This window comes from Lygodium microphyllum, chromosome 9 (assembly GCF_053477565.2).
Source record: "Lygodium microphyllum isolate KBCC chromosome 9, Lygodium_microphyllum_v1.1.10, whole genome shotgun sequence".
Lineage (NCBI taxonomy): Eukaryota > Viridiplantae > Streptophyta > Polypodiopsida > Schizaeales > Lygodiaceae > Lygodium > Lygodium microphyllum.
Genome location: NC_141143.1, coordinates 80,092,749 through 80,104,761, shown reverse-complemented (window position 1 = coordinate 80,104,761; position 12,013 = coordinate 80,092,749). Strand labels below are relative to the sequence as shown.

General features: G+C 39.3%; 1 protein-coding gene across 1 annotated transcript; it reads right to left on the bottom strand.

The window, feature by feature from the left end:
- Positions 1–1,774: 1,774 nt before the first annotated feature.
- Positions 1,775–4,028, bottom strand: LOC148031224 (small heat shock protein, chloroplastic-like). Its single transcript, XM_087684753.1, has 3 exons — positions 3,816–4,028; positions 3,204–3,612; positions 1,775–2,512 (listed from the first exon to the last, which is right to left on the bottom strand). The coding sequence occupies exons 2-3, from the start codon at positions 3,571–3,573 to the stop codon at positions 2,061–2,063; spliced, it is 822 nt and encodes a 273-aa protein (XP_087540879.1). The 5' UTR covers positions 3,574–3,612; positions 3,816–4,028; the 3' UTR covers positions 1,775–2,060.
- Positions 4,029–12,013: the final 7,985 nt, after the last annotated feature.

Here is a 12,013-nt window from a genome sequence, read left to right as displayed (position 1 = left end):
ACTTTGATTTGCTTTGTTCAATAGAGCTCTAGGACTCTCTAGCAAGTTGTAGATGTCTCCTTTAAGGCCTAAGTTCTTTACACTTAAAGCGAACTTTGATGCTTAGCCGAAGGCTCTTCCGATTTAAGCATCCACGGATCCAACTGAAGCCTAAATGGAATAAACAACTGAACCTATGAGTGGTCATCCAATACTTTTATCCTTACCCTAACTCATCTTACTAGTCTCCTATACCTCCTTCCCCTAAGGACATCATTTTCATTGTGTAAATAATAAACTCCCCATCTTCGAGGAGTGTGTTTTGAGAAGGTTTAAACTTTTGCTTGCTCTTTCATAGAAGGAATCATTTTCTACAAAAGGAAAAACTCATTTTTCATCCTTGATATACCAAGACACATTGTCACCATTAAGGGTTTTATACTCAAGCCTATATATGTGAAGAACTCGTTGTAGTTTACTCTCTTAGAAGTAGTAATTCTACCAAACCTTTGACCACAAGCTAACACACATTGTGACTCTTTATACAATTGAGTTAACCCTTTTGTTGAGAGTGCTAACAAGGCAAGCATAAGGTGAGGGTAAGCCCCATCTTTGCACATGCACATGGCATGACCCTGGGGGTTGCTAGGGAGGAGTGGTGTTTGCTCCCTCCTCTAGGGTTGGGTGTGATATGGGTCTATTAGGAGAAAGAGAAGGAATCTTGAAATTGTAGGTCTCTTAAGAGAAAGACAAGGAATCTTGAAATTATAGTTCTTTTGTTTTGAGAGAAGTATATTAAGAAAAAGGAAAAAAGGTTACAAAATTAGCTTTCTATCGTGCACCCAACCTTCGCTTAATTCCTTCATAATTGGTCTCATATTCACTTCAAGAGATGAAAAAAATGTGCATAAGAAGCAAAGTCTCACTTGACCTAAGAAGGTTTTCCCAACTCATTTACTTTGTGTGCATAGCCATTCGAATTGCCACAAATGCCCAAGTTAAGTGTCTTTTGGACTCATCAATCTTTATAGAGTTTTTTTGTTATTTCATCTAATCTCTTTTTGTGACCCCCATTCAATAGTTCCTCAAGGAAAGTGGTGATATAATTTCATGGTAATTGAAATTTCATGGTGAGTTCAATTACTTTGTCTCTCGAGGAAAGTGGTGATATAATTTCATGGTGAGCTCATTTACTTTGTCTGCATGGCTATCTGAATTGCCACAGATGCCAAGTTAAGGGCCTTTTGGACTCATCAATCTTTATAGAGTTTTTGTTATTTCATTTTATGACCCCCATTCAACAATTCAAGAAAAGTGGTGAATTGAACCATGCTAGAGAAAGGATAATGCTCCAAGGGCCCTTTACTTAGAGGGACATAAATTGGATTACACTTTCATCTATTCACATGTCAATGTATAAGGAATGAGTATTGAATCAATTGTTTTACGAACTAGGTACCAAACACCAATTTATGCAGTGGATAATATTATAAGGTAGAACTATCACATCTCACTTGTTCAGGAACTATTTACAAGGTAGAACTATCACACATCTCACTTCACTTCTTCTTTAAGAGCATAAGTTCCAATTTTTGAAACTATTTACAAGGTAGAATTATCACATCTCACTTCTTCACGTTCCAGTTTTAAAATTTTAAAACCCTCGAGCAAAGCCTTTTCTTCACAGTTTTTAGATTTTCAAACTTCTGATCAAAGAATTTTCTTCACAATTCCTGAATCTTGAACCTCAAAACTATGGTACTCTTAAGAGGAAAACCAAAAGCACCCATTGATTTGTGGTTTGCCATTTAAAAAAAAAACTTTTTATTACTAAAGGAGTTTTTGCTTGGAGTCACGCTTACAGTGAAAAAGGGGTGTTGTCACTTCTAATGGATATACATTGTTGGAGGGAACATCTGAGCAACATATATGCACAAGGTTTTCATTTTATACTTCTCTCACAAAAGGGGGACGGGGGGGGCCTGGATTGATGACGACGATGGATATAGTCTGGCACTATGCATTGGGATGGATACGGTGTTGGATCTATGCATTGGGATGGATATTACACTTGGTTTTTCTCAAGAGACTTGGACGTCGATGACATGCTTCTTGTCGTCCGGCCTGGTCTTGGGGAGGGTGATGCAGAGAACGCCGTCCTTGAGCTCGGCGGAGATCTTGTCGTGGTGGGCGTTGTCCGGCAGGGCGAGGCGCGTGTTGAACTTGGCATACGACTTGGCCGCCCAGCGCTGGTCCTCCTTGGCCGGATCCCGCTCTCCCTCGATCACCAGCACCCCGTCCTCCACCCTCACCTTCACGTCCTCCTTGCTGAAGCCCGGCATGTCCACCCTCACGTAATACCCCTGCTCGTCCTCCGCCACGTCCCACGGCGACCGCCCCACGCTCCCCGCCCCCGCCCCCGCCCCCGCCCCCGCGCCACCCACCCCGCTCCCCGGTAGCAGGTCGAAGAACAGCTGATCAACCATGTCCATCATCTGCCTCAGCCCCCCTGCCGAGAATGGATCCCAGTAGTCTGCCACCACGCCCACATTCATGCACCTTTCAGTCTCGTCGTCAATCATCATATAATTAACGCCACATTTCAGACACTACCAAACTAGCTCACAGCATAATCCCACATCTCCCAGAAGTTATCTCACCCACCCAAATTCTTATATAACCACCACCATATTGCATCAACAACATCCAATAATCAACCAAAATCCCAGAACCAAAACATTAACCATTTTTCTTCCCAAACATCCAAAGCAACCGACCTTAATTTCACACTTCTACAAATTTCCTAATCTCCACCCATCACCTGCTGTGCTACGTCGCAATTAATAAGGTCCACAGTAAACTCTCATTCCCCGACGCATCATCACGTTGCTACGTCGTAATTGATCAGGAACACTCCACTTCCCTCCCACGATAAAAAAATTTGCATGATCTATTCATGATCCCCCAAGATTAAACTTTGCGCCATTTGCCTCAAGTTTCTCGTCCATTTTATCACTTTCTCACACACCCTACGGCCCAAGGAAGAACCAGTTCCATACCATATGAGGAAGAGAATTTACCAATTTGCATCTAGGATCCTATAGAGGGTAGGATGCAACCACAACGGTCCATCTGAAGGGAACTAGGGTATTCAATTCAGGCGAGTTTTAATGTGAGAGAGGGAGCAGATCGAAATAAGGAAAAGAAAGAATAGCCGCGCTTACCAAAAAGGACAAGAGGAGAATCCTGACGGCGCCTCCTCATCATCGATCCCCCTCCCCCTTGTCTCTTCTGCTGCTGAAACTCGGTCTCTTTTGATCCATTTTGAGACTGCAATTGCCCTGATTTCCCACTGCCCCCCTGCTCCACCTGCACTTGATTCCCCGATCCGCCATCACCGCTGGCGGCGCAAACCACTGCAGGTAGGGCCACCTTTTTGCAAGTGCTAATACTTGAGCCACCGCCATAGGAGCAATTGAGGTTTGTCAGCTTCAATTGCCCGCAGGAGCTACTATTCAGCCCTCGCGATTGCCGAATTGCAGCTGTTTGCGACAACGTGGCTGCCGCATAATTGCTCAATGTGCTGCAAGCCATCTAATCTCTCTGTGGGTCGTCCTTAATTAATCCTGATATCTGCGTAAACATCAAATCACAATATCAGTTGCACAGGCAGACGTAAGATCAGACTAATTATGCGACTGTACTCGTCAGTACAAATTCTCTGAAACTCAGAATTAAAACACCCTTGAGGTTGACAGATGAATCCAGCAAATTATAAGAGTCGAAATCATATACCGGACGCAATTCCACAATCGAAACCCTGCCGGATTGCTTACCAGAACGAAATTGATTGTGCAATCTCGCGCGCTGACTACTAAGATTGACGAAAACCAACACGCTACTCCGGATCGATTCGCAGAATGGAGCTGCCGAAATTATAAAGAGGGGCAGCCAGCAGAAGACAAGAAGCTGCTGGAAGCGCCCGAAATCCTCCAGAACCTTCACGTGCTCCACGTCAATCTTCTTTTCCTACGTGGCTCCTACTTTACTAGCTTCTCGTGCCCTTATGCAAACGCCTATCAGTATAGTAGTTTGGCAGGTCAGTTCATCCACTGAGCGCCCATTGTAACATATTCGGCATTTTGAAAACAAGGAAAAGAGGATGTTAGACGCAAATAGACGTAATAAATCTATACTAATTTATAATTGAGACTATACCTTTGGTGATGTGCCGCATCACCACAAACCTTCCAAACTTACTTTTTACTACCAAAGTAAAATTAAATGGGGCGAAGCATAGAAAGGATGTTCATGGTCATTGATTGATATATTCCCACTCCCCTATCGTGCCATCTTGGTCTTGCTTGCATTTTGCTCTTGCTATTCCTATGGATGACAAACTAATTCTACCTATGATCCTACATGACGTTGGTGCTACTCCTACCTGCACAGATTGGTAAATCTCTCTCTCTCTCTCTCTCTCATGTCATTAGTCGAGCTGGGGGAGGGAGGGCGGTTCGCATGTTCTCCATTGAGGGTGGACATGTCGTCAGTCTAACTAGGGGGGACCTCACTCACGTCATCAGCTAGGGGGACATTGTGTGTCGTTAGTCGGGGTTGGGGGGGTCAATCCTGAGAGGGAAGAAGTTGTGGGAGAGTGGAGTCCGGGGGCCCCAACTGCGAGTCTGCCAACCCACTAGCCCACCAAGCTCCCGCCCGCCACCAAAGTCGCCCCTCCCCCCCAAGGCTGCCCGCCCCCCCTTCAACTCCGCCCATCCTCAAGTACCCCATCCACCCTCAAGTAACACCTCTACCCATACCTGCCCTTGGCTAGACACACACACACACACACACATTTTTTTATTCAAAGCTTTTTGTTATATTGTAGGTTGTTTGTGCAAATTGATGACTGCAGATTTGAAAATCTAGGTTGATTATATGCTTTTATGGTTTATTTTATATATGTTTTGAGTTGGTTAGTTTTGTTTTTACAGTTGATTAGTTTTGTTAGTTGATTGATTAATTGGTTTGTTCAATAGTGTTATAAAGTAGTATAGATATTGTTTTTTAATTTGGTTAGTTTTTGTTATTGGTTGTTTTTTAAAAATAGTGCATTATATATTTTTTTATTTGAGTAGTTTGTTATTATATTTTTGTTAGAGAGAGGGATTGTTATTATATATATTTGTTTATTTTGGTATATATATTTAGTGAAGTACTTTGTCAGCTTAGTTTTATTTAATTTTTAATATAGTATATTTGTTTAGTTTGGAGAGAGAGAGAGAGAGAGAGAGAGAGAGAGAGAGAGAGAGAGAGAGAGAGAGAGAGAGAGAATTAATATTTATTTTGTTATCTTTATAGTTTATTTGAGTTTGGAGAGGGAGATTTTTATTATATGTATTTGTTTGTTTTGGCATATTTGTTTAGTGAAGTATTTTGTTAACTTAATATTTATTTATTTTTATAAAGTAGTATATATTTATTTGGTCTGTTGATTATTTATTATTGGAGAGAGAGAGAGAGAGAGAGAGAGAGAGAGAGAGAGAGAGAGAGAGAGAGAGAGAGAGAGAGAGAGAGAGAGAGAGAGAGAGAGAGAGAGAGAGTGTGTGTGTGTGTGTGTGTGTGTGTTATTATATGTTGTTTATTTTGTTAACTTAGTATAGATATTTAAATATTTATATTTAATTGATTGATGATTATTTTATTTATTTAGTTTAGTGATTTACTATTATTATTATTATTAGTTGATTGATTGATTTGGTATTAATTAGTTTTGTTAGGTTATTTTATTTGTTAGTGGAGAGAGAGAGAGAGAGAGAGAGAGAGAGAGAGAGAGAGAGAGAGAGAGAGAGAGAGAGAGAGAGAGAGAGAGAGAGAGAGAGAGAGATTGTTATTATATTTGTTTCTTTTGGTATATTTATTTAGTGAAGTATTTTGTTAGCTAAGTATTTATATTTGATTGATTGATGATTACTTTATTTATTTAGTTTAGTGATTTTTAATAAGTGCTCATTGATTAGTTGATTTGGTATTGATTGGTTTTGTTAGCTTATTTTATTTATTAGTGGAGCGAGAGAGAGAGAGAGAGAGAGAGAGAGAGAGAGAGAGAGAGAGAGAGAGAGAGAGAGAGAGAGAGAGAGAGAGAGAGAGAGAGAGAGAGTGTGTGTGTGTGTGTTTTTTTTTGTTTTGTTAGTGGGTTAGTGAGTTGTTAATAGTTGGTAGGTTAGTTTTGGTAATAAGTTAGTAAGTTGGTTTTGTCTATGTTAGTGATGAGTTAGTTTATATTAATTAGTACCAAATAGCGATGGAATTATTCATACCAAATAGCGACCTTTAAAGCGATGGAATTATTCATGGAAAAAATTACCCCTGTCATCGCTATTTGCATCGCTATTAGTGATGCGATAAATAAATCGTTATTAGTGTCTCTATTTGTGTCGCTAACCTCATTAGTAACACAAATAGCGACGTTAATAGTGACACTAATAGTGACGGTTGTAGAGTTAATTTATGACAAAAATAGCGATGGTTACAAAGGGGGAGAAAATTAGGTGGCAGGGCATGCAGCCCTGCCATCCTTCTAGCTATTTGCACTAAATATTCTTGTATAATGCATTTGCCAATATCACCTACCTCTAATGTCAAAAAATTGTGCATCAGATTTTTAAAAACAAAAGGAATCCTCTAATTGCAAAAGCTAGATATACTCAATTCGAAAAGGTAGCACGCAAGGAGCTTTTTCATCACTTGCTTAGGCCCGAGAAGAAGAAGAGCTTATGATTGCAAAAGCTAGATATAATCAATTCAAAAAAGTATTACTCAGGAAACTTTTTTATCACTTGCTTAGGCCCAAGAAGAAGAGCTTCACTTCAAGCTTTCATTGCAGTCAAGACCCTGATGTATGAATAAGTCCCATTTATCTTCTACTCACTCTAGCTTATTCCAAACTTGTTCAAGTATTTTTGGGGGAGCATTTGGACATTTGTAAGAGTTATACCATGGCGTTGGAGCTAGAAATACTTATATAGGGAGTAGTCGTGTCTCTGAGCTTTACTTCTTCCTTCTTGTTTTTACCTATGTCTAAGTTATCTTCTATCTCTTCTTTCTTGGCCTCACCCTTCATCAACAACATCTTGTGCCTCACAACAGGGCGTTGACCTAACCTCACCCTCAATCTCAATGGATGGAGGTGTTTCAAGATCAAAATAATCAAGCTTATCCTCCCCCTTCTCAAACTCCATTTCTTGAGCTACAACATGTGTTGCAAGGGTTCATCCTTTTGACATATCCACATATATTTGTCTTCTTTCTTGTATCCTAACTCCATCATAATATATTCTACCTTTGAACACACATCCATTCTCCATCCTTCTCCCTTCACATAATACTCCATCATTTCTTCATCTTCTTAGACTCCTTCAGATTGGCATTCTTTGTCAAAAGATAGGGAGAGAGATATGAGGCAAGAGGTGACCTCCCATATTCTTTATTATTCCATGTACTTCACACACATACTAAATAACTATAAAGAACTAGGTCTAAGTGACCTAATGACTACTCACACTAACTAGCTCTACTAGAGCTAAGTGTATCCGACTTATTGACTATGACTCACATGCTAGAGACAGCTAGACACTAGCTATCATGTCAGTGTACATGAGTTGAGCTTGAAGTCTTAACACTCTTCCTCAAGCTCAAACTATCTCTTGTACTCCAAGTAGCTCCCTGAAACGAACGAATTTCTCTTTACCACAAGTGGTTTGGTAAAGATATCTACTAGTTGGTGGTCTTCTGTCTTCACATGAAGTAGATCAATCTGTCCTGCAAGTACCATTTCCCTAATGAAATGGTAATAAACCTCTATGTGTTTGGATCTAGCATGATAAACGAGGTTGCTAGTCAGCATCAGACTGTTGAGATTGTCACAATGCAATGTGACTTTTCTACCCAACTTGATACCCAAATCATGTAGCAGTTTCACAAGCCAAACTACTTCGCATGCCGCTAGGGCTACACCCCTATATTCTGCCTCTGTACTAGATGAAGCAACCATGGGTTGCTTCTTTCTACTCCAACTGATCATACTACTACCCAAATTGAAAGCATAATCACTGGTTGACCTCCTGTCATAGACACAACCAATCCAATCAGCATTTGTATAATGTGTCATACATGTCCAAGATCAGTGTACTTGAACTTTGGTAAGCCAAGTACAACCTCTTTCTATTGTATATTTTTTCAGCTTCTATACATTAACAGGACTGATACATTTGTGCCAAATTTCTACATCCCAAACTACTCCATTATCATGGTCAAACATGGTTGCCTTCAATTTCCGGATAGATGCATCCAAGGTAAACATTCTGCTATCTTTCTTGCCTTTGGCAATCAATTTATAGCCATTGCCATATTCTTCAATAAAACAACCATCCATGTTGAATCTGACTTGCAGATTGTGTTCTGCTGCCATCTGTCCAACCGACAGTAGATTCTTGGTAATAGAAGTTACATGTAATACATCATGTAGGCTCTTCTTTCTACCATCTCACATCATGTGTGTGTGTGTCTGTATTCTCTCTCTCTCTATCCCTCTCTCTCTATCTATTTTCTCCCTTTTTCTTTATTTTTCTCTCTCCCCCTCTCTTTATCTATTTCTCTTTCTCTCTCATCCTCCCTATCTTTATTTCTCTCATTCCTTACCCCCCTCCCTCCCTCCCTCCCTCCTCTTTTCTTTTTTCATTTCCTCTCTATTTCTCTCTCTCTCTCTCTCTTTCCCCGTCTATTTCTCTCTCTCTCTCCCTCCCTATCTTTATTTCACTCCTTTCCCTCCCTCCCTTCCTCTCTTCATTTCTTTCTTCGTCACTCTCTTCATTTCTCTCTCTCTCTCTCTCTCTCTCTCTCTCTCTCTCTCTCTCTCTCTCTCTCTCTCTCTCTCTCTCTCTCTCTCTATGAAGCTCTTCATAAATAATAAGAAAGAGATAAGTGAAAAAAATAGAGAAGAGAGAATGCACTTACCTCAAAGCTTGAAGAAGAATTATTTTGCACTTTTCTCTTTCTTCTTCTTCTCCTTCATAAGTTTCCTCCTTCTCCTTTGGGTACAATTGTCCCCTCTCTTTTTGTGGATGGCGATGGAAATGGTGGTGGCAGCGACCTCGCTCTCTCTCTCTCTCTCTCGCTCTCTCTCTCTCTCTCTCTCTCTCTCTCTCTCTCTCTCTCTCTCTCTCTCTCTCTCTCTCTCTCTCTCTCTCTTGCATTGATCTCTCTCCCTTCTTCTCTCTATACATCTCTTCATCAACAAAAAGAAAGAGAGAAGTAAAGAAAAGAGAAAAACAAAGTGAAAAGAGAGAACGCACTTACCTCAAAGCTTGAAGAAGAATCCTTTTGCACTTCTCTCTTTCTTCTTCTTCTTCTCCTTCATGGGTTCTCTCCTTCTCCTTTGCAGTTGTCCCCTCTCTTTTCATGGTGGATTGGTGGTGGCAGCAACCTCTCTCTCTCTCTCTCTCTCTCTCTCTCTCTCTTGCATTGTTCTCTCTCACTTCTTCTCTCTATACATCTCTTCATTAATTTTAAAAAAAGAGACAAGTAAAGAAAAGAGAAAAACAAAGAGAGAATAGATAATGCACTTATGTCAAAGCTTGAAGAAGAATCCATTTGTACTTACCTACTTTTTCTTCTCCTTCACAAGTTCCTTCCTTCTCCTTTACACTTGTCTCCTCCCTCTTCATGGATGGTGGCAATGGTGGTGGTCTCTCTCTAGTGTGCAAACTAGATGTTGTATGCGTGTGTAGTGAACTCCGAAAGGTCCCCAAGAACAAAAAACTCTACATAAACTTCATAAAAGCAAGAAGAAAGTTTGCATGACATGATGCAAAAAAACAAATTGGGTATAATCTCCCCTCATGCTTGTGTGAGCGCTTCGCAATGCATGTATTTATAAATTTATTAATCTCCAAGCTAAAAAATAACCCAATTTTACAATTAGCATGCTTTGGCTTTTGTGTTTGCTTTTTCCCAAATAAAGAATAAAGTGATTAGGCGTCCCAAAAGTCGGGTTGTGCCCAAATACAATGTATAATAATGAAATATTTAAACCGAGCGTCCATGCGCATACAAAATAATAAATATTTGTCAAGTGCTTCAATAAATAAGTGCGCCTAAATAAATATTAGCGTCATGCCTTTAATGATAAGGCGCACGTCCATAAAAAATGATAATTTCTTCTAGATAATTTGAATACATGCCATTGCCCGGTGCTTCCCAACACCACCGCTACATGCTCTATAGATCAACTAAAGCATTCACAATTGTTAGAAAATCATAAAATTAAACCGACAAAAGTGGATACCTAGTAGTCTTCAGCTACAAAATAAATAAATAGGTTGGAACTCTGTCTTAACCTTAATTTAATACCAGTGTACTCTAAACTCATAAACATCCATTAATTTAAATATGTATTTTGTGGAATCACCTACTATGGAATCACCCACATGCACATTAAATTAATCTGATGCTCGAAAAGGACAGGCGTCCCCGTTAACTTCTCGCACAAGGAATCAACCTTGTGTAAGAGCCCCGACAAATAAATATAGTTTTACGAAATCCACCGTAGAATAAAAAACCTCACTGAATCCACCATAGAATATGCCTCTTGGCATCATACCCTCGGGGTGGAATAGCAATTGTTCTCAATTGCTATTAGCTCAATGTGGAGCGAGCAGTGAGGGGTAAGCACTTAGGTCGCAGGTGTGCATCCATTGGGCCTTTTCAACTGGATGATTTTTAAACTTAACTAAATATTTAGAATATTTACAGCCAGTTCTAGTGGTCATAAAGTCTATCTAAAATAGTTTCACATTCAAGGATTTCAGTTTCTTCTTCTAACAAAGGAGGGTTTTCATAGACAGGGTGGACATGTAATTGGCCTCTAAAAGGTCATAGTAAACTAATATGAAAAGTATTATGGATCTTCTAGTGTGGGGGTAGTTTTAGTTTAAATGCATTGTCATTGATTTTGTGAATGATTTTGAAAGGTCCATAAAATCTAGGTGCTAATTTAACAACAGGGTGTTTCTCAGCACTTTGCAATCTTCTCTTTTCAATGTGTAACCAAACATTATCATCAACTTTGAAACTCATGGCTTTTCTTTTCTTATTAGCTTATTTAGTATATGATTGCTGGGCTTTCATAATCATATCTTTAACTTTAGCAAAAATAGTAGCATGCGTATTAGCAATATCATCAGCAGCTTTAACTTTGTTTGACAATGATGTAACAGGTGTAGGTAATCTATGTCCATAAATGATTTCAAAAGGTGTTTTATGTGTAGCTATATGTGGTGTATTATTGTATGAAATTGAAGTAGATGCAAGTGTGTATCCCATATTTGTGGTTTTGAAATTGTGTATGTACGCAAAAGATCTAAAATTGTACTATTAGTATCTTCTATTTGTCCATTGGTTTCAAGATGAAATGCAGATGAGAAATCAATCTTAGTACCTAATTTAGCAAACAAAGTAGCCCAAAAATTGTTATAGAATCTAGAATCACGATAAAAAATAATTACTTTTGGCAAACCATGGTCAGTGAAAACAGTCTTAAAAAACAATTGTGCAGCTTGAGATGCAGTTAATGTTTTCTTGCATGGTAGAAAATATGCTTGTTTGCTAAATTGATCTACTATAGTCCAAATCATATCATGATGAGCTTGTGTGTTAGGCAAACCAGCTATAAAATCCATTGAAATATGTTCCAATGGTTGTTCAGGAATTGGTAAAGGCATTAATAAACCATATTGCTTACCATGGTGTTGCTTGACTCGTTGACAAATTAAACATTCAGAAACAAAGTTAGAAACATCAGATTCCATTTGTGGCCAATAAAAATCTTCAACCAATGTTCTTAAAGTAGAAATAATACCTCTATGGCCTTGATATGGGGGACAATGAATTTCGTGCGACACAAATGATCTAAATGGAACAATGACACACAATCTTTTCTCATAAAACATAAATCCATTAGAATAAGGCAAAGAAT

Excerpts from the sequence above, each read along its gene's own strand:
- LOC148031224 (XM_087684753.1), bottom strand. The coding sequence starts at position 3,573 with ATGGCTTGCAGCACATTGAGCAATTATGCGGCAGCCACGTTGTCGCAA. Across the intron at positions 2,513-3,203 it reads TTCTCCTCTTGTCCTTTTTG|ACTACTGGGATCCATTCTCG; the intron begins GTAAGCGCGGCT and ends GCGTGGTGGCAG.